At 40.5% G+C, this 23,488-nt stretch overlaps 1 protein-coding gene across 19 annotated transcripts in view; it reads left to right on the top strand.

Moving 5' to 3' along the window:
• Window positions 1–6,065: 6,065 nt before the first annotated feature.
• Window positions 6,066–23,488, top strand: part of VPS13B (vacuolar protein sorting 13 homolog B) — a 921,736-nt gene continuing 904,313 nt past the window's right edge. For 15 of the 19 annotated variants that reach the window (XM_038388370.2, XM_038388367.2, XM_038388371.2 and 12 more), the window contains exons 1-3: window positions 6,066–6,229; window positions 8,991–9,168; window positions 17,262–17,405. In XM_038388370.2, coding sequence (XP_038244298.1) covers window positions 9,022–9,168; window positions 17,262–17,405 — 291 coding nt within the window. In that variant the 5' untranslated portion in view covers window positions 6,066–6,229; window positions 8,991–9,021. Of the gene's footprint in view, window positions 6,248–6,760; window positions 6,868–8,990; window positions 9,169–17,261; window positions 17,406–23,488 lie in introns of those variants that run through there. The other 4 variants (XM_043507535.1, XM_038388366.2, XM_043507536.1 and 1 more) reach the window with 2 other exon arrangements.

Here is a 23,488-nt window from a genome sequence, read left to right as displayed (position 1 = left end):
GAATCCATGCTGACTGTTCCTGATCACTTTCCTCTCCTCTAAGTGCTTCAGGATTGATTCTTTGAGGACCTGCTCCATGATTTTTCCAGGGACTGAGGTGAGGCTGACCGGCCTGTAGTTCCCAGGATCCTCCTTCTTCCCTTTTTTAAAGATGGGCACTACATTAGCCTTTTTCCAGTCATCCGGGACTTCCCCCGTTCGCCACGAGTTTTCAAAGATAATGGCCAAGGGCTCTGCAATCACAGCCGCCAATTCCTTCAGCACTCTCGGATGCAATTCGTCCGGCCCCATGGACTTGTGCACGTCCAGCTTTTCTAAATAGTCCCTAACCACCTCTATCTCTACAGAGGGCTGGCCATCTCTTCCCCATTTTGTGTTGCCCAGCACAGCAGTCTGGGAGCTGACCTTGTTAGTGAAAACAGAGGCAAAAAAAGCATTGAGTACATTAGCTTTTTCCACATCCTCTGTCACTAGCTTGCCTCCCTCATTCAGTAAGGGGCCCACACTTTCCTTGGCTTTCTTCTTGTTGCCAACATACCTGAAGAAACCCTTCTTGTTACTCTTGACATCTCTTGCTAGCTGCAGCTCCAGGTGCGATTTGGCCCTCCTGATATCTTTCCTACATGCCCGAGCAATATTTTTATACTCTTCCCTGGTCATATGTCCAACCTTCCACTTCTTGTAAGCTTCTTTTTTATGTTTAAGATCCGCTAGGATTTCACCATTAAGCCAAGCTGGTCGCCTGCCATATTTACTATTCTTTCGACTCATCGGGATGGTTTGTCCCTGTAACCTCAACAGGGATTCCTTGAAATACAGCCAGCTCTCCTGGACTCCCTTCCCTTTCATGTTAGTCCCCCAGGGGATCCTGGCCATCTGTTCCCTGAGGGAGTCAAAGTCTGCTTTCCTGAAGTCCAGGGTCCGTATCCTGCTGCTTACCTTTCTTCCCTGCGTCAGGATCCTGAACTCAACCAACTCATGGTCACTGCCTCCCAGATTCCCATCCACTTTTGCTTCCCCCACTAATTCTACCCGGTTTGTGAGCAGCAGGTCAAGAAAAGCGCTCCCCCTAGTTGGCTCCCCTAGCACTTGCACCAGGAAATTGTCCCCTACGCTTTCCAAAAACTTCCTGGATTGTCTATGCACCGCTGTATTGCTCTCCCAGCAGATATCAGGAAAATTAAAGTCACCCATGAGAATCAGGGCATGCGATCTAGTAGCTTCCGTGAGTTGCCGGAAGAAAGCCTCATCCACCTCATCCCCCTGGTCCGGTGGTCTATAGCAGACTCCCACCATGACATCACTCTTGTTGCACACACTTCTAAACTTAATCCAGAGACACTCAGGTTTTTCCAGTTTCATACCGGAGCTCTGAGCAGTCATACTGCTCCCTTACATACAGTGCTACTCCCCCACCTTTTCTGCCCTGCCTGTCCTTCCTGAACAGTTTATAACCATCCATGACTGTACTCCAGTCATGTGAGTTATCCCACCAAGTCTCTGTTATTCCAATCACGTCATAATTCCTTGACATCACCAGGACCTCCAGTTCTCCCTGCTTGTTTCCAAGGCTTTGTGCATTTGTATATAATTTGTATATATTGTATACCTTGCTGGGGTCATTAGTAATTTTTGTTGTCAGAAGGGGGTCGTGGTGCAATTAAGTTTGAGAAACCCTGCTTTAGCTTAAATAGCTCTTCGTGCTCTCTGGTGTTTACCCCCAATGTATTTACAGAAAACAGTCATGACCCCTCTCAACCTTCATTTTGTGAGGCTAAACAGGACAAGCTTTTCCAGTATCCTCTCATATGACAGGCCCTCTATTCCCTGATCATCCTAGAAGATCTCCTGTGCACTTGATCCAGTCTGAATTAATCTTTCTTGAATATGGGTGACCAGAATTATATATGACAAAGAATCCTTGTGGAGCATAAGATTTTGTGGATGAATACCCACTTCATTGGATGCATGTTTATAAGGTGCCACAGGACTCTTCGCCGCTTTTACAGATCCAGACTAACACGCCTACCCCTCTGATACCAGAATTATATACAGTATTCCAAACGAGCTCTTACCAGTACTTTGTATAACGGCATTAATACTTGTCTACTGGAAATGCCTTGCCTGATTCATCCTAGGATCTTATTTGCCTTTTTCACAACCACATCACACTGGTGGCACATAGTCATTCTATGATCAAAAAACACAGCAAGAACTCTCTCCTCTGTCGCTTTCAACTTGTAGCAGAAATTTTATTATTAGACCCAAAGTGCAAGACCTTGCATTTTGTACTATTTCTAAATGTAGCAAATTTCATCCCATTTCTGTTACTTCAGCCTTCAAGTTCACTTAGATATTCCTATATAATATCCAGTCCTCCTCTGTAGTGACCATGCCCACCAACTTTATATCATTTACTAAATTTTATTACCACACTCCTACTTTCTGTGCCATTAATAAAAATATTGAATAAGACTGGTCCCAAGACCAATCTCCACTGGTAACTTTCCTCCAGTCTAGTAATTCACCTTTCAATACAACCCAAGGACTTCTCCCCTTTAGCCAGTTCTTTATACACCTTACAATTCTTATACTCATACCCATCTTTTCTAACTAATCATTTCCTCAGTGGTACCATGTCAAATGCTTTCGTGAAGTCCAAGTATATCAGATTTACTATTTCTCTTATCGAAAAAAATCTGTTATTTTCTCAAAAAGGAAATCAGATAGTCTGGTATGATTTACCTTTTGTAAATCCATTATGCATTACAACTCTTTTAGTTCTATGAATTTCATTATTTTTTTTCACAATTTGTTCTAAATATTTGCATACTACCGAGGTCAGACTAATGGGTCTGTAATTGCCCAGATCTCTTTTTTCCCCTTTCTTAAATATAAGTACAACTTTAGCTATTCTCCAGTGATAGAGTACTACCCCTGAATGGACTGGGTTATTAAAAATCCTTGCTACTAGACTAGCAATCTATTGTATCAGTTCTTTTAGTATGCCAGTACACTGGATCCCCCTTGTACACATGGATAAATTAAGGGAGGTTAAGTCCATTAATGGCTATTAGCTAGGATGGGTAAGGAATGGTGTCTCTAGCCTCTGTTTGTCAGAGGGTGGAAATGGATGGCAGGAGAGAGATCACTTGATCATTATCTGTTAAATTCACTCCCTCTGGGGCACCTGGCATTGGCCAGTCAGTAGAAAGGATACTGGGCTGGATGGACCTTCAGTCTGACCCAGTATAGCCATTCTTATGTTCTTACATGTTTGTTGACCCCCTCAAAGAATTCTAATAGATTAGTAAGACATGATCTCCCTTTACAAAAAACACATTGACTTTTGCGCAACAATTTATGTTCTTCTATGTGTCTGACAATGTTATTCTTTACTATTGTTTCAACTAAGTTGCCTGGTACTTACGTTCGACTTACCGGTCTGTAATTGCCATGATCACCTCCCGAGCCCTTCTTAAATATTTGCGTTACATTAGCTATCTCACAGTCACTGGGTACAGTAGCTGATTTAAAGGACAGGTTACAAAACATAGTTAATAGTTCCGCAATTTCATATTTGAGTTCTTTCAGAACTCTTGGGTGAATGCCATCTGGTCCTGGTCACTTGTTACTGTTAAGTTTTTCAATTAATTCCAAAACCTCCTCTAGTGACACTTCAATCTGTGACAGTTCCTCAGATTTGTCACCTACAAAAGATGGTTCAGGTTTGGGAATCTCCCTAAATCCTCAGCCGTGAAGACTGAAGCAAAGAATTAATTTAGTTTCTCTACGATGACTTTATCGTCTTTAAGTGCTCCTTTTGTATCTCAATTGTCCAGGGGACCTACTGCCCTCATGCTGATGTTTCACATTATCATCCTTATTGAAAAATGAGCAAAATACTGAGTTAATTTTTGGGACACATCTAGATTAACTTTAATCTCCTTCTCATCCACACTGCATAGCAACCCAACCTCATCCTTCCTTATTCTCAATTATGTAACTAAAACCCTCATATTTTAATTTTCTTGGTAAGAGAAATTCAGCACAACTTTTAGTAATTCTCAATTTATTTCTACATTTTCTAACCTCCAATATGTAGCTTTCTTTGCTGATCAATCCCCCTTTCCATTCCCTATAGCTTTCTACATACTCTTAATAATCTTTTTGAGGCGGTGATTCATCCAGCTGTGTCTGGAACCTTTCTTAATCAGTTTTTCCCTCTTGCTTGGGATGCAAAGTTCATATAGTTTTTGTATAGATGATTTAAAGAAATTCCAAGTCTCCTCCACATTTAAGTCCCTAAGTGCTTCAGTTCAGTGAGTTCTTTAACTAGTAGATGTGCATGTGACTAGTCACACTTTGTTGCTTTTATAGGTTGATCAATTTACACATCAGGAGCTCCTTGCATTCCTCCATTCCCCACTCCGTGTGCCATCCTCCCATTTCCCTCTATATCAGGGACTCCCTACAACACCCTACCCCAAGCCAGGGGTTCTGTGTGACCTCCATTCCCCCCTCCATCACATACCAGGAGATCTGTGTCCCCCTTCCTATTCCTCCCTTTGGCCACATGCCAGGGACTGTGTGTCACTGTTGTCCCCCCATACGATTTTCATCTATTCTCCCCCCCCCACCCTATGCTAGGGCTATTTGTGCCCAATAATTCCCCCATATAAGGGTCCCACATTCTTCCACCTATGATAGGGGCTCTGTGTGCCCCCTACCTCTGCTATTTTTCTTTCTTTTCTTTCTGGGAGATACATCATTCAGAGTGTCAACATTTTAAAATTGTATTGGGATGGATAGAGTTGAGAGAGTAGTATTATTATGCTGGAAGGTATTAATGGCTGCTATCAACTGGTTCTTTGATTTACAGACAATTTCAGAAGCGGCTGAAACTGCCGGCTCTGCTAACCCTATGAAGGGGCTCTACCTTCCTCATTCTCCTGATCTTGTTTTCCAATTTTCACAAAGATGAAAAGGGTTCAGGTCACTGATGCCTAGAATATTCCCTAATATGTTGCAATTGATCAGATGTGTTCAAAAGTTATCATGTTATGAAAGGACAGACAAAGAAATGCCAATGAATGGAGCAGAAGACCCTCAGCAAAGTGTGAATATAATACTAGTACTGTAGTTTCAATACTGCTCCATACTTAAAAATGACAGTAAAATTATCACGTTTTAGTCCACAATTTAAAATGAATCTATTACACATCATACATAAAACCGAGGCTGGTTACTTCAATTATCTGTATTTTATAAATAAAATTATTGTATTTTAAATAAATCACACAGTAGGGTGGAAAAAGGAGGATCCCCTCGTTCTCTTCCCTCATGGTGGAGGTCAGCAGAAAGCAACTCCTGGAAGGGAAGGTTTCAGAGTAGCAGCTGTGTTAGTCTGTATTCGCAAAAAGAAAAGGAGGACTTGTGGCACCTTAGAGACGAACAGATTTATTAGAGCATAAGCTTTCGTGAGCTACAGAAGTGAGTTGTAGCTCACAAAAGCTTATGCTCTAATAAATTTGGAAGGGAAGATTTTCTTGTGTATCCTAGAGCGAGATTTCCAGCCTCATTCACCACATGGGGAGACTCAGCAGTTGCAAACCCTGTCCCTCTCACAGCAGGTCCATCCCTCTTTGCTTCTGCTCATGGGTGTCCGGCTTCTTTCTCCCTTTAGTTGGGCCCTGCTGCTGCACAGAACCCTCCCTACTGGCAAGGCTCATAGAAATGAACAGGCTCAGCCTACAACAGGGTTAAATAATAACCCCATCCCAAGTTATATTACTACCTTCTCCACGTGTGTGTGTGGGGGGGGGGAGGGAGGGGGGCTTTTATCCAGGCACAATTACCGCCCCCATCTCCACTGGAAGGGGCTTTTACCCTGGCACTATTTATCCTTCCCTCATCTCCACCCAGGGGGCTTTTACCCCAGCACCATTTACCTTCCCCCCATCTCCACCGGGGGGCTTTTACTCCGGCACCATTTACCCTCCTGCCCCAGTGATCGTCTTCCCCCGCAGCGCTGAGCCCCCAACGCGCAGCTGCGGCACCGAGGCCAGGCGAGGCCCGCGCGGCGTTCCCGCCTCTCGGTGTCACCACCCGATCCTTCCGGCCGGGCGGCGCGACCGCGCCTGCGCCGAGCGCGTGAGGGGAGGACACCCGCCGGGGAACCCGGAACTGCCGGGCCGAGCGGTAACGGCCGCGGCTGCCAGCCGTCGCGGTGAGGCGCTGCGGGCAGGTTAGCCTGGGGCGGGGGCCCTGGGGAGGAGCACGTTAGGGGCGGGGAGAGTGCTGGGAAGGTGGGGTGGCAGCAGCGTGAAGGGGGGTTGGTGGGCGGCAGGTAGCGGCGAGTGCGGGGCTGGGGTGTGGCCGGGGGAGTGTGGGAGGGTTGGGGGCTTTCACCCGCAGCACACTTACCCCCATCGCTACCTGGGAGGTCTTTACCCCTGCACCATTTACCGTTACTCAGGGCGGAGGGTTGGGGTCAGTCAGAGGGGAGGGGTCGGGGTGAGAGGCAGGTGTTGGTGAGGGGCAAGTGGGAGGGTTGGGAGCAGGCGGGGGGGGTGGGGCGGGAGTGTGGAAGGGCTGTAGGCTGGCGGTGATGAGGGGTGAGTGGGAGGGTTGGGGCAGGCCGGGGTGAGGAGTGAGTGTGGGGATTGGGGGCAGGTGGTGGTGAGGGTTGATGGTGAGGGTGGGAGCTTTGAAGGCAGGTGGTAGTGCGGAGTGAATGTCCTGAAGTATAGATAGGTGTGGAATGATTAGTTTTTTGTTGGTAAATGTCAGGACATGTTAATTTCATAGTAGACAAACCTACAGAAAATTTCCTTCTATAATAATAGAAATTTACAGACAAGCAAAGTAAGAAAAATGCTTCTTGAAAACCTATTAGAGTTTGGTTTAAGGATGTTTACTTTGTATGTTTGACATGTGATGTTGAGAATTTGTGCTTTAAGGTTTATAAAGCTTTAACTCTTTTAATCTGAACTGCTACTTTCATTAAATAATTATTCTAACTCACCCCCTCCCATGATTTTGTACAACTGTGAAAATTTAAATAGATAACAATTGAGAAAAATGTTTAAAAATAAACCAATATTATTCATCAAAATGATAAAAGAAATAAAAATCAAAACCCACCAACCCTATTTATAGGATTTGTGTAGTACTGAAGTGGGCTAATATAAGATTGCATTATATGCTGGGTAGTGATGAAAATAAGATGTGCATGTCTTGTGACTATCCATGTCAGAAACTGTGCTATGCCAAATGCAATTTATTTTAAAAAACTTCGGTTTGCCAAGAGTGGCAGGAAATAGAACTTCACTCTTGATATCTAAAAATTGTTAAAAATTCATTATAAGATTGGTTCTAATGTTCTAATTTGTCTGTCTGTCATCAGCAAAAGGTGAGTTTATAAATTAGCAGGATTTGTATAGATCCAGTGATTGCTATTTTCCTGCTGTAAAATATTATGTAAGGATATGGCATGCATGCTGTCCTGATGCTTTATTTTTTATATTTTGTACAAGCCTACTACTGGTTCTAATGCAAATAGGTTGGAAATTCATGAACACAAATATTTAATATATGTACATTTTGAGTCTCGAATGTTTTCTTAAAGTATGTATAACCCCAGTTTAGTAAGAAAACAGGGGTTATACTTACTTACTGTACTTGGATTTCCAGTAAGTCTTTGACAAGGTCCCTCACCAAAGGCTCTTATGTAAATTAAGTTGTCATGGGACGAGAGGGAAGATCCAGAGATGGATTGAGAGGGGTAACTAGTGGTGTTCCCAAAGGGTCAGTCCTAGGATCAATCCTATTCAACTTATTCATAAATGATCTGGAGAAAGGTGTAAACAGTAAGGTGGTAAAGTTTGCAGATGATACCTAACTGCTCAAGCTAGTTAAGACCAAAGCAGACTGTGAAGAACTTCAAAAAGATTTCACAAAACTAAGTGATTGGGCAACAAAATGGCAAATGAAATTGAATGTGGATAAATGTAAAGTAATGCACATTGGAAGAAATAACCCCAACTATCCATACAATATGATGGGGGCTAATTTAGCTACAACTAATCAGGAGAAAGATCTTGGAGTCATCGTGGATAGTTCTCTGAAGAAGTCCATGCAGTGTGCAGCGGCAGTCAAAAAAGCGAATGGGATGTTAGGAATCATTAAAAAAAGGGATAGAGAATAAGACTGAGAATATCTTATTGCCCTTGTATAAATCTATGGTACGCCCACATCTTGAATACTGCGTACAGATGTGGTCTCCCATCTCAAAAAAGATGTACTGGCATTAGAAAAGGTTCAGAAAAGGGCAACTAAAATGATTAGGGGTTTGGAACTGGTGTCCCATATGAGGAGAGATTAAAGAGGCTAGGACTTTTCAGCTTGGAAAAGAGGAGACTAAGTGGGGATATACTAGAGGTATATAAAATCATAAGTGGTGTGGAGAAAGTGAATAAGGAAAAGTTATTTACTTGTTCCCATAATATAAGAATTAGGGGCCACCAAATTAAATTAATGGGTAGCAGGTTTTAAACAAATAATAGGAAGTTCTTCTTCACTCAGCACACAGTCAACCTGTGGAACTCCTTGCCTGAGGTGGTTGTGAAGGCTAGGACTATAACAGGGTTTAAAAGAGAACTGGATAAATTCATGGAGGTTAAGTCCATTAATGCCTATTAGCCAGGATGGGTAAGGAATGGTGTCTCTAGCCTCTGTTTGTCAGAGGGTGGAGATGGATGGCAGGAGAGAGAACACTTGATCATTACCTGTTAGGTTTGCTCCCTCTGGGGCACCTGGCATTGGCCACTGTCGGTAGACAGGATACTGGGCTGGATGGACCTTTAGTCTGACCCATTATGGCCGTTCTTATGTTCAAAACTTGAAATAAATTTTCACATTTCCAAACATTGTATTAACTAATGCTAATTTTTAATGTGATCTCTTACTGTTTTTTTTTTTTTTTTTAGTGCTTGGTGTATAATCCAGAAATCTTCCACAATGCTAGAGTCTTACGTGACTCCTATTTTAATGAGTTATGTGAATCGCTACATTAAGAACTTGAAGCCCTCAGATCTACAGCTGTCACTATGGGGAGGAGATGTGGTTCTTAGCAAACTTGAATTAAAGCTGGATGTACTTGAACAGGTATGTTAACAGTAGTTACTGTGTATGTGGCTCAATTTAAAATAAGTTCAGTAAAATGTTCAAGATACTATCTGTAGATCAGTATTCACTTAGAATCATTATTTTTGCTATCTGTTTTGTTCCTATCTTTGGAGGTTTTTCCCCTGTTGGTCAACCTTTAGCTGCTCTGGGAATCCCACATCCCCTGTTCTAGTGGATGAACCGGGAACATTTGCATTTCTGCAAATCACCAGGCTTGAAGAGAGAGCCGTCTCTTTATGAGCATATCCCTTTTTCAGTGATCAGTCATTTCACAGTACCAGCACTTAACTGAACTGCTTCTCCCTTTAAAAAATATTATCAATCTTTTATTTTACTAACTGAATTTAATGATATTTAAAACCATTCAAAATGTTGAGAATAAAATTAAAATCCTCCTTTTAATTATTTAGGTGCAGATTTTAACTTGCGGGACTCATTGCAGAGAGCTTCCAACTTCTTCAGTAGTGGCTTTCCTCTTTCTGATGGGCTGTGAATGGAAAGACTGTAGTTCTGTAGCAAATTCCCCTCCCTCACCAAGTGTCTGATCCCTTTTGGTGATCTCAGTTTGCAAGTCCATGTCCAGCTGAGTATCCTTGCTTGTATCAGATGTTTCTGGCATATCTAATTTTCTCAGGTAATTTGTCAGTTAATATGGGGTCTCTTTTACCCCTTTGCTGAGCCCTGGCTCAGGTCATATTGATGGCTGGCTCCAAACTTCATATCAGAGGCTTGTACCAACTCAGTTTCTCTTTTTGTGCTTTAAGTTTACAGCACCATTCAAGCTAGCAGCAAGAACACCCTCATCCCCAAACACTCTTCTGTTCATATCACCAACCATTCATTTGGGGTATGGTAAAATGAGCTAAGAGAGTCTCCCAGGAAGTTTTTCCCTCAAAGATAGTGGGACTTCTCAATTATTTTAGCCCCTGAACATTTGTTTTTTCCTCATCAGAGTTCCTGCAGGATACAAATAGAGTGGAAATCTCTAGTTTTACCTATATTCTGGCTTGATTCCTATGGCAGTGGCTGACTTCTAAGGCTGTCTGCACCCTCCTGAGTTTTCTCGCAAAGCAGTTTTTCAGTTCCTTAAGTCCTTGCTGCATCTCAGCTTTATTAGCAAGTTTTGTGTTGGCTTAAGCTTTCTGGTTATTTCTAGTTCCTGAAAAACCTTTTTGTCCATGGTAATTAAGTCAGTGGTCACCTGTTCAATCCACTTTGCCAGCACAGTCTAGGCTTTTTGTAGCTGGGTTTCAAAATATGTCCTGACCCTTCATGTCTTCTTAATCAACAGAGGTTTTGTTTCCAGCGGATTATGTTAGATCTCTGCCTTTGGGCTATCCCTCACTTCTTTCTGAGAAGTTTCCAGATACTATGTTAGGTCTTCTTTTAATTTCTTCTGATGTGCTTTGATTTCTGCTAGTGTCTCACCTATTTGTTCCATTTTGGTTCAGCAACAAGAGCTGCTCACTATTTCTCTCCTTGGAAATTATCCCACTTTGATGATTACTCGTATTTCCTCTCCATTGAGTGGTAGAGCCTTGTATGTCAGTTTTCCTTTGAAGGAGAAATTGATAGTGTGGACTACTGGTATTTTCTTTGGGTAACTTGTTTTTATTTACACCCTATTCTCTAGTCCTTGTGCAGGTGTATTCACAAACAGCATGTAGGCAATCCGCTCTTTCAGGAATCTCAGCCCACACACTACCTGGTTCCTAGGAAGCAGGTCTGCACCTAGAATTGACTTCAGTTAAATTAAGGCAGAGAGCAACACATCTTGTTGCTTTCCACGGCTCCCTCAAAAGGAAACTGCATCACAAAACTAACAAAACAGCATTTCTTCTAAGACTCCTTGAACCTCTGTAGCGCTTAGTGAAGATGCTACCTACATTAATGGGAGAGCTTCTAGGTGTAGGTACTCCACTTCCCAGAGAGGCAATAGCTATGTCAATGGGAGAAGTCCTCCTGTTGACATAGCGCTGTCTATGGAGTTTGATTGGTATAACTGCATCCCTTGAGGGTGTGGATTTTCCACACCCCTGACTGACATAGTTATACTGAAATAAGTCGGTAGTGTAGATCAGGCCTAAGAAAAAACTTAAAAAAAAGAACTAGATAAGTTCCAGGAGGATAGGTCTGTCAATGGTTATTAACCAGGATGGGCAGGGATGCAACATGATACTCTGAATGTCCCTAGCCTCTGTTTGCCAGAAGTGGATGATAGGATGAACCACTTGATTGCCTATGCTGTTCATTCCCCCTGGGGCACCTGCTATTGGCCACTGTCAGAGGACAGGATGCTGGGCTAGGTGGACTGTTGATTTGACTCAGTGTGGCCGTTCTAATGTACTTGTAAGACTCTGTTTAATAATCCCATCTGGTGATTCCTGCCATAACATAATTACTTTTACTAAGTATAGTAAGTGTACATGTTTTCTGAAGTAGTTGGATTGGAATAGAATCCCTTGAATCTCAGAAAGAAAGCATAGCTTTCTGGTGATCCAGGGAATCTGGGTTCATTTAATGGCTCTGCTATAAACTTTCTTTTTATCTGTGAGCAAGTTGTGTAGGCCCCCATCCTGCAAACATTTGCACCTGCAAATCTCATTGAGCTTAGTGAGACTACTTATGTGTGCAAAATTGCTCCCTTGTGTATGTGTTTGCAAGACTGGGTCCTTAATCTGTATGTGGCTTAGTTCCCCACTGGTAGAATGGGATAATCATAGTAAGGAGTGTTGTGAGGACACATTAATTATTGTCTGCAAAGTGCGCAGCTACTATGATGTGGAAAGTTCATGTAAACATTGAGTTTAATATTTGGTATATGTATATATTGATGGGAAACAATGGAGCCTGTTGTCATTTTACTTCTTTTAGGAGCTATTGTTGCCTCAGATACTTGCATGCAACTCTTATTGACTTAAATGAGAAAGCAAAATGTAGCTCAACGAAAGCAAGTTTTTTAACACCTATTAGTCCACATGAAATGAGTGACCTGGTGCTTTTAGTTTAGTTTTACATGGGTAGGTGCCCTCATTAAAACAATAACTATAATTGACACTCTGGTTCGCAGCCTCATCAGAATTCAGAGAGTGAATGGGAATTGAAGATGGACTACATTCTGCCTTCTAGAGCAGAGGTTCTCAAACTGTGGTCCACGGACCACCAGCTGTGAGCTCCATTCAGGTGGTCTGCGGATAGTTCCTTCTAAGGTGCGCACCTGGGCAGCGGCACACAAGAGAATGAAGGGCCACCCACCTAATTAGTGGAGCTGCCTGGACCCTGGAGAAAATGCAAATGTATTTGGTGGCCTTGGAGGGAATAGGGGGAAAGTGGGGTAAAATAGGTGGGGGGGGCAGTGGGTTGAGAAGAGGGGGTGGGGGGAATTTGGGATGTGCGGGGCTGCGGCGACCAGAAAAAAAGGTGACTTTGCTCCAGCTCCAAGGCTGCGGCTCCCGGGGAGAGACCCCCCCCTCCTTCCCAGTCCCAGCTCGGTGGCTGCCACAGCAGGGGAGAGACTAGTGATATTAAAATATGAGTTGTGTGATTTTATTTGTAGAACAAAAACATGTTTGTTATTATTTTTAGTTTTTTAATATAGCATTTTTATCCAAAGTGCTTCACAATAGTTAGCTATTGGTACAAACAACATTTGGAAAAATCATTAAGTGGTCCACCAAGACCTTCAGCAATTTTCAAGTGGTCTGTGGAAAAAAAAAGTTTGAGAACCACAGTTCTAGAGGAAGGCACTCCAAGCTGGGATGGAGGTACACTGCAAGAGCAACATGAGGAAATGTGCTGAATCTATTCTGTTGATGCCAGGTTGGAGCCAGTATTCACTGAATTCAATTGAAAGATTCTCATTGACATCCAGGAAGGCTTAGATCAAGTCCAAAGAGTGTTTCAGTCTCCTGGGCTATCGGGCTACCCTCCTATTAACTTAAGGTTTTTTTAAAAATAACTTGCAGAATTTTATATAAATATTGTTAATAAGTGCATATAAATGAAATTTAACTTCAGTTCAATTTACATCAAGAGCATGTGTATTTTTTTTTTCTTATGCAGGCAGTGATTGCAACTGTGCAGTTAAGCCCGAGTTCCATTTTTCATTTAAAGGAAAGATTCAGCATCTTTATGTATGAAAAATACATGCATCCTCGTAAAAATGACAGCACTCACTCTTTGAATACAGAACGAATTTTCTGAGAATTTACAAGTAGATCTTTGTTTGGAGTTTAATGTTAATTAAAATGTGGTCCTTTAAGAAACTTGGATGTTAGCCTTTTCCTTGTCCCAAATGATCTTGAATGGAATAATGGAGACTCTTCAAAATGTTTATATAATTAAAATTAATTGAAATCTTGTACATAGATTATAGTGGAAAAAATTATGTTTAAATTAAGTTAGTAACTATTTTGTATTACTATGGAAATCACTAGCTCAGGCAATTTTTAAGGGGAGTGGGCATTGTGGTATCAGAAGAAACTCAACAAATCATAATCTTTCCCTTTACAGCTGTCTTGCATGCAACATTTCTATTGGTTGAATGAGTCAGTAGTGTGAGGGAGACAGAATACTGTCAGGCATTCTCTCCAGTATTATTATTACTGTATTTTTCTTACCATTGAATCTAGGAGCCCTACTTGTGGACCAGGACCCCATTGTGCTAGGCACTGTATAAACACAGAACAAAAAGACTGTCCTTTATAGATTATTTGATCTAGTTGCACTGCTGTTTAAAGGTTCTGTGGCTGTATTATGATTGTGCTCAAAGGACTCTCAGCTGTGCTTAAGGTAGCACTGCCGGGGAACTGAAGCAGAAATGCAGAGAGATCTCTAATCGCATACAACCAATGGGACTTTGGGGCTGGACAGCTTCTACCTTTTTCTCATATTGCTGGTCTCACCAAGACAGCTTTATAAATTAATAAGTCAATTGCAAAGTAAGGGACATATTCACCTTACAGTTTGATAGTTTTACGCTTCTTTGGCAATGCAAAGCAGCAGTAAACCTCACTTAACAATATACTCTGGCTGCTTTGTGCTTCTCTGATGTATTGGTGAATCTTCCCTTAAAAGTTAAAAATAAAATAATGTTTTTGAAGTTGTTGTATATCTTCAAATCATTAGAAGTATTGAAAGTAGGGATGTAAAATATTAACCAGTTAACTGGTAAGTATTGGTCTTACCGTTAACCCACCCTAAACGTTAACCTGCTATGTGCGGGTGTCAAATCGGTTCTCCTGCCCCAGCAAGCCCTGAAAGCTTTGTGGGGGGTGGCCAGCTGTGCAGCGGGACTGCATTTAGGCTGGGGGCAGGACAGGGGCTGCGGGCTCTGTCTGGGTGTGGGGTAAAGTAGTTCCCGGTCTTCCCCTGTGCCACTGGAAGGGGTACGGTTGCAGAGGTAGACGGTGCGCTGGTCAGGGAAGGGAAGCTGCTGCTGCTGCTGCGGTGGGTGGCACGGAGCATCTGCGAAGGCCGCATTGGGACAAACTAGATAGTTTACAGTCTGGACTGTGTGTGTGTTTATGTGTAATTACTGGTCTGAACTTTATTCTGTTTGCATATCAGAAATCTGATCAAGTCATGATCGCTTGTACTGAAGCTACTGTTAATTTTTAGATCTGGTTAAGGTTACCCTTAAGAGAAATCCAAACATGTACAGGTACAGAAATGCACGGTTAAAGCACCCAAAGAACCTTAACTGTACCTTTTAACAGTACCATGAAGGGAAAATATGAAAAAACTGTCTTTTAAAAATTAGTTTAATCTAATCTGGGAACTGCAAACACAAAATCCTTTAATTATTATTGTGTGGCATCACTGTAATATATTATTTATAGAGCAGAATCCTGAATGTGAGGAAGACAAGTTTTGATATTAATATGGAAGTAGAGGTAATAATACTTAACTTACCTACTTGTCCCACAGGGATATTGAGGGTTCATAGATTTTAAGGCTAGAACGGAAAACTAAAATCATCTAGTCTGACCTGCATAACACAAGTCAAAGAATGTAACTCAACAATTTCTGCATTGAACCTGTATGTTGTGTTTGAGCTACAGCATATATCTTTTAGTGTTTTGTATTCTACTTCAAACATGTAAAACACTATATAAGTGTTAAGTATTAAGCAAATGTAATCTAGTATAGTTACAAGAATATTATTCAAAATTCCATGTAGTACTTAGTTTAATGGGAAAAGATTCCATGAGAATGGAAGGGGAATAAAAATAAGGCCTCTGTTGTGTTAGTTTAATTACTAAATGTGGCGCATACATTTGTTCTGTGTTGCCTCAATTATCATTCTTAAGTACCACAACAAAGGATTTGCATTATATCACTGCAGAGACAATTATTTGTTCAATTAGAATAATGTCAGACAACATTTGTATCAACATTCCTTTGACACAGAAAGGTTGACTTACCTTCTAAGTATATAGGCAATCTGTCTCTCAGCATTTTGCTCCACTTCCTGCTTTCAGAAGTGTGTTTTTTTTTTTTTCTTTTTTCTTCATTCAGAGTATTTTTCCATATCTTGTAGGAAGCTTTGGATACAAATGGGACTTTGAGTTAAATCTATCTGGTAAATAGTGGAAAAAAGCTCTTTCAGAATGTCTTTTAAAGTAAACTTAGAATTCCCACATGTAAAGGCAAATCAGTGTCTAAATAAACATTGCTATACTGATGATTGGCATAGAAATTAAATATTTGAGAAACAAGAAGCCTAGCTTATTTCTACAACTCAATTAAATTGCAGCTCGTACTGGCCTGCTATTTTCCTTTGTGAAAGCCTCACCTGTATGTTGTACATTTTTTATTTTGTCAGGCTGTTGGAGAGCATAGTGCTTCTTATTCTTACCTGCTTGTTTGGGCTGTTGGAAAGCTGATGTAAAGTGATTGGCTCCATTTGTTATAGGAAGCAAAATGACCTACAACATTTTGAGTACAGAATGAATTTTCTGAGAATTACAAGTAGATCTTTGTTCAGAGTTAAAGTTGATTAAAATGTGGTCTTTTAAGAAACTTTGGATGTCAGTCTTTTCCTTGTCCCAAATGATCTTAAATGGAATAATGGAGACTCTTCAAAATTTTTATATAATTAAAATTAATTGAAATCTTGTACATAGATTATAGTGGAAGAAATGCTTATAGTTTAAAAAAAACCCCTGAATGTATTTCACCCTGACCATGTTCAAAAGATTTGTTGTATATACAGTGTGTACAGAAACTCTCATCCGTGTGTCAAATAAACCACAAAGTAAATCTTTGTGTGGAGTGTAGCCTGATTAGATTAGTCTTTCCATGTTGACCTCCTTTTCTCCTGTTTGACTTGTTCCCTTAACTTCAAATATTATTTTAATACTGGAGGAAAAGAGTACAAACTCAACTTTATAGATAAAAAGGAACCAACAAGCTACATATGTAATAAAATCATAGCCCTCATTCTTTAAGTACCTGCTCCATCTTTGTATTTATCATTTCTTGCTGTCTTTCATGTGATTTGAGCCTGTTCCTAAGAGGTACTGAGCACTTGCAACTCCCAATAAAGTACTAAAAGGTTTTAGGAGTAAAGACCTCTTTTCACCCCCATGCATTTTTTAATATAAATCTGTAAGGCTCCATGTACTCCACAGGCACTATAGAAATAATACAGTATGCGTATGAATATAATTAACTTTCATTGTTAATTGTTGTGAGTATGCTGTAGTTATGTTTCTAGAGTAGTGATGCATTTCACTGTAGCTGCGTATAAGAGAGACTGTGTTTTAAACCTTCATTAATTATCAGGGACATAGTAGAATCCAGATGTTTTCTTTGAACACATAAGCACAATAAATGTGTGTGAATAAATGCAGGTGACCAATTATTAACTAAAGTGTCAAGAATTATGCCATACATAACTGACGGTGGAAAAAAACTCTTAAGGGTATTTTTGTGGGGAGGGCGCGGGCACGAAGTGGCTCTTAAGATTTTATTCTTGGTTTTTTTTGTAAAGTAGCAAATGTGTCCTTGATTGTGATTTTATTTTTAATTATGTTTGAATATCTAATTGGTTAATTCATATTTTTTAGGAGCTGAAACTACCATTTAGTTTTTTAAGTGGACATATTCATGAATTACGAATCCATGTACCATGGACAAAACTAGGCTCAGAACCAGTTGTCATCACTATCAATACAATGGAGTGCATCTTGAAACTAAAAGATGGAGTCCAGGTAGGAAGCCTATGATGAGTTTATATAAAATATAATTGTTAAAATTGAGGGTTTTTAAAAAAAAATTGATAAAGTAGTTAATGTTGTATTATAGGAATGCTAATGTCTTTTTGTCTGTCATGTCTGTCCAAAAGTCTTTGTCTGCACAAAAGCAGTAATCATGGTTAATAAACAAGGACTGCGACGCTTTCTATTCAGATTTTCCCTATTCTTTCACTTTCTTTGCTGTAGTGTTGTTCCTGCAGGTGTAAAAGCAGGTTAATGAATCTCTGCCAAAATTTTCCTATGACTAGGCAGCAAATGAATCTCAAGAGCAACATAGCAGCCTAAGTGCTTCCAGCTTTTACCACCCAAGTTGTGTCCCACTGCTGGATTAAGTTATATAGAGCATCACTAGGCTGTGTCTTCAAGAGATGAGTTATTACTATAGGAATGCTTTATTAAAGTTCCTATTATTTCAGCATAGCTATCTTTTCCATTTTGATGTAACAAGTTATTTGCTTAAAATATAAAGTCTTCTTGGAAGACATTTTTAGTGTCTTTTAAAAGCTTTTTATTTAGTTGTTTGTGACAGACGCAAAACAACATTTTGTGTCTGTAAAATTTTCCTTCCACCACAATGAAATCTGGTATCATATGAGCAACTGGATATTATTATATTTTGCGTATGAGTTTAAAAAAAAAGTACAGTGCTTTGTGAAGTATGCAGTAGCATCTTGCCATACTTCAGCATTCATTGTCAATCAACAAATACGTTGGAACACTTTAACACTAAAGCATGTTTTAATTCTAGCTTTCTTACTTTATCTTAACATTTATTTCATTTCAATAGATACTCCAATTATATTTAATTTAGTGCCTTGGGAAATAAACATGATTTACACATCTTCTATGGAACTTCCACAATTTGCTTAATGAACTGTTAATATTTGATACCAATATTTAGATATCTGAAAGTAATTACATTGGAGAACATTTCTGCATTACATTTATGTGATGAAGGTTCTGTAATGAAAGTCAATCTATTTCTGGAATTAGAGATTTTTGCTTTGTTTTGGAAAACCTGGTCCTAGTTATGCCACCCATGCAGTGCTCTCTCTCTTTCTGTCTCTTTCATATATATATAGCTATATATTTTACACATATATAAAAACACCTAGCTATTTTTTCAATGGTAAGGTAGAGGTTTCAAGGCCAGATGTCCCATAAGAAACACATTTTAGAAGCAGCAAATTACAATTAATTGTAGAAGCTGCAGAAAAAGATTTGTAACACATGACTTTGTGCAACCAAGAACTAATATTTGATATTGGACCATGCAGATGGCTACTGCTGGTATGATGAGATTTCCTGCTTGCGTGGTATTTGAAACTTAAATTTTGTGGTGCGTACAGCAAAAGGTCAGATGTCATGAATGTAAAGCACTCTCAAAACAAGTATTTGTTACAGATGTTTAGATTCAGAGGCAAGAAAGGATTTTTGAAAATTACAACTGACGTTTGAACAAATTATTCAGTGGTATGTACACCCTGGAGAGTAACATTTTGGGTCTGTGCCAATGATAGCGTTTATCTTTGAGTAATAAGAATGCAAATGAAAACATTTTGTTGTTTTCTATGGGTATATTTTTAAGAAGGTGTGGGTTTGATTTTATTTCATGAAAAAGTACTTCTATTAGAAATTAAGTGTTAAGAAAAATGAAAATATCTAATGACTTCCATGTCAAATTTAAGTATTTTTAGGCTATTTTAATTTGTACTGTGTAATTGTAGGTTGAATGGTTAAGACTAAGACTTTTTTATCCAAAATATTTGCTTGTTAAAAACTTTTAAAATACACACACATAGTAATAGGTAAAATATCCCCTCAAAACACTGTGATGATGGAATAAACATTTAAAATTTTTTTCGTTTTGAATTAATTATCAACTAAAACAATTGCATCAAAGAACTTCAAATCAGTAAAATAATAAGAAAACATTGTATCCTGTCCCGTGTTAGTTCTCAAAAGTTATGAGCTTAATCCTGCACTTCCTTTCTCAGGCAAAATGTCTGTTGGAGTCCTGAGCAGTTTGTCTGAGCAAAGCGTGTGCAGTCATTGACCCTAACTTACAACCATGAAAACCCGTGGTGAAACCTGTGGAAGAGAGGTGAAGTTAGCTGGGTTTCTGATGAATGTTGGCTTGGGTTTGCAAAGGAGGTAGTGGGGCATGGTTTTAAACATGATGATCCTATGGGTATCCATGGAAGTTCTGATCTTGGGTGCCAGCCCCTTTGCAGTGCTTCCAAAGGTGCATCACCATGGGGATCATACACCCGCAACTCTTTAGGAGTTGTGGTGCTGCTGGTTCCTTTGTCCATGCTTTGGCAATATCTCTCTTTCCCAAGAGGGGTGAAGGCATAGAGTGGAAGATAAGGCTGATTCTAGCAGCTTTAATTTCTGCTGAACTTCTATGATGATAATTACCATTTTAGAAGAGGAAAATGTTTATTCCCTCTGAAGCATCTGGCATTGACCACTGTCAGAAGATAGGATACTGGGCTAGATGGATCATACTGGGTCAGACCAATGTCTGTTTTTATGTTCTAATGTGGTATATAGTGACGTGTTTCACCCACACATACTGTAAACCCACAGAGTAGCAGCAGAGGTACTTCTGTAAACGCTTGGGGATTAGGAATGCATGGAGAAACTGCTTCTCCAAATTTTGTGCTTCCCAGTTTATTTTTGCTCAATTATGCTTTCTGTGATGAAGTGGGAATTTCCTGTGACTGACTTGAGTAGGAATTGCTATCCAGGGGTTCAGATGGGTTAAAATGCTCCTGCGACAAAGCGGGAGATGTGAGGTTGTTTGGGTCAGATAACTGTCTGGGGTGGTATGAATGGGTTGTTAAGGACTGGCTGAAACTCACACCAGCAGAGGATCTGGAAAGACCATGGGAAATCTAGTGATTGAACAGTTGACACCTAATGACTCAGCAGTGGTCCTTTAAGAGGAGGACAGTAGAATGGGAGGTGAAAGGAGGCTAGGATCAGAGCTGGCTTTTTGAGAGACAGAGGAAGTTCTGACCTGAGGCTGACAGGCAAAGGGACAGAAACAGAGAGAAAGGAAACAAAGATGGTTTCTAGAGCAGTATGGCTCAAGGAAACCTTGGCTTTAGCCAGTATAGACTATATCTTAACCTTTGTTTCTCTGTGCTAACCTAAGGACTTCCCAATGCGGTATGATTAGTAAGTCCTAGAGTTTTGAAAAGTGTGCCTGGTGTCTCTTCAAATACTTGCTGGGGTGCATTAATTCCTGAAGAGGGTGAAAGGCTCTGAACAGAAATCTATCTTGGTTGGACTTGCTGGGCGGAGCTCGTGATTAGAAGCAGCAGTGCTGGAGCCCAGAGACTCAGGGCAGGTCTTCACTACCCGCCGGATTGGCGGGTAGTGATCAATCTATCGGGGATTGATTTATTGTGTCTTATCTAGATGTGATAAATTGATCCCTGAATGTGCTCCCTTTCGACTCTGGAAGTCCAGCTCATGAGAGGCGGAAGCGGAGTGGACCTCATGTCCAGGTAAGTCGACCTAAGTTGCGCATCTTCAGCTACGCTATTCACATAGCTAAAGTTGCGTATCTTAGATCGACCCACCCCCTAGTGTAGACCAAGGCTTAGTATCAGAGGTGTTGAGACCATCCTGTAGCCTATCCTTAAGGAGGTCTGGCACAGTAAGGGACTGTTTAAAAGCTGAGGCATAGTGCTGATCATGTGGATCCATGACCCTTTCTTCCTCCCACAGGTGAATGAGAGCCTTGAGTAAGTAAGCACGACAATTTACTAGCTAGAAAAATAGGTTGCTAAATATGTTCTCCCTGGAGAGGGAGTTTTTGAGTGAGCCATTTGTAAGATGTGCAGTTGAATATGAAGGCAGAGTATGTCTTGATTACAGTTTCTACAATATCACAGTCGTAGCTGCAGTAGAAATCAGGGGCCCATTCTTTTACAACACCCTTATTGCATGTATGACAACTCGGTGAGTCAATGGAACTCCGTGGAGGTGTATGGGTCATCATGGTTGTCTTTCACAGTTGTGTGGCCTAAACATCAGTGTTTCTGATGTCAAGTTACAATAATACTCAGGTAAGCCAGTTACATAAGGTGTAAGACCCAATTAAATGTGGGTCTAAAATAAGGGAAACTTGGGAGGAATTTACTTGTGGTGATTACTTCCTGGATAAGTTGAAGTTGTTCTGATCATGATCAGAGGTGATGCTGGAAACTGTTGTTAGAAAATTACCTATAAATCATGGAATGCCAGTTTGTTATTGGGCTTAAATGGACCCACTTAGTAGTGTACATAAACAGCAATAGGGCCCTGCATTAAATATGAAACAGTGTTTAATCATGTAAAATTAAAGACTGTATTATAATGCATAGTCACAAGGAAGTTTACATTTGTTTGCACAACCTTAATTGTCATTTCTTGACTTTGAAGAAGAATCACTTAGCAATCTCAAGTTTTAATGTTTTTGTTGTATGGAATTTCCTCTCGTTTAAAAAACAAACAAAAAACCCCGAACAAATTCCATCATAGGTAACTATTTGCTAGACAGAAGTAGAATGCTCCATGCAGCACACTATGTGCAATCAGTTGAGCTGAGAAACCTTGCCTCTGCCCATACACACTTTAATTTATGAAAACTGGCCATACACCTTGAACTGGCCATACCCCCTGTCTGTTTAAAAAAAAACAAACAAACCCCTTTCTTTTAGTGTATAGCCTATTTTAATATTAAAATTAAAATATTCAGTTTACAAATCTGATTATAATAAGTGTTAATCTTTGTGTATGAATGTAAAATTTAAAAAGTGAGAAAGCTGCCCTCCAGGCAGAAGTCCAAACCATCTGGGCTGGCTACCAGAGTTCCTTGAACTCAGACTCTCAGGTTCTCATTAAAGTGCCTTGTGTCCATGCACAAGCTTTTTGAAAAGTGAATTATTTGTGGTGTAAGGTCGCAGTAATTAATCCTGTTTGGAATTGGAGTGACTCTACTTTACAGTGAGTTTGTTAGCTTATGATTTATATGATGTATTCCTAACTACTCTGCTTCTGACAGTTCTCCCACTGCTATCCCAGACTGTATTGCTTCACAGATCAATCAGCCTGTCTTTGAATCTGTGTGCCCTCCACTGCTCCAGTTTAATTTAGACTGGATGCCACCTCTCTGTTTAAATGCTGGCATGCAGCCATGTGTGCCCCTTTTTGATGCAAGGTAATTGAGAGTTCAGGCAATGAGTCATATGCACATTATAGCAGCCATGCCCCTTGTGCTTCCATGTGGACACCTGCAGCGTTCCTGGACTTGATTGTCCTCTTTGGACCGCTGCATGTCCAGTCCCATCTGGAGAAGTCACTGGAATGCAAACATCTACAAGACATTGTCATAGCAAATGACAGCAATGGGCACTCCCAGACTTATTCCCAGTGCCAAGTCAAAGCAAAGGAGGTGTGACAGAAGTAGCTTAAGACAAGGGACAAGAACAGGACCTCTGGTAATGCTTCTACTATCTGCCCATACTGTGAGCAACTGGACTGGATTTTTTTGCAAGCAATGTCACCACCTAACCCAAAAATGGAGAGATGGGCAGTTTTCCACAAAGCACACGAGACACCCAAGCACCTGAGACGCCACAGAAGGCATCCTTGACTTTGTGTATCGCATGGGGTCTCACCAGGAGGAAATTCTTCAGGGGAAGCAATAACTGTATGACGTGACAGATTGGGAGATTAAAAGTACACCATTCAAACAGCCATACTGAAGCTGCTGTGGAGGAGACCTCTCCCTATTCAAGCATCCAGCTTTTTAAACAAGGGAAGCCATCATAACTATTAATGTCCAAAGTGGTCTGAGGAGCAAAAATTTCCCTGCTCTTTGCAGCAAACATGCCTAAATTTCTAAAGATCCTGGCATCTTGGTCTTTTTCAGACTGTCTCGTGAATATTAGTGAACCTTCCACTGTGTTCTACCAGGCCTTGCAGCACCTTGGGGAAATATCCCTTCTTGTAGATGATAAAGGCATTTGCTTGGTGTGGGA

This window comes from Dermochelys coriacea, chromosome 2 (genome assembly GCF_009764565.3).
Source record: "Dermochelys coriacea isolate rDerCor1 chromosome 2, rDerCor1.pri.v4, whole genome shotgun sequence".
Classification (NCBI taxonomy): domain Eukaryota; kingdom Metazoa; phylum Chordata; order Testudines; family Dermochelyidae; genus Dermochelys; species Dermochelys coriacea.
This window is presented reverse-complemented; position numbering and strand designations above follow the sequence as displayed.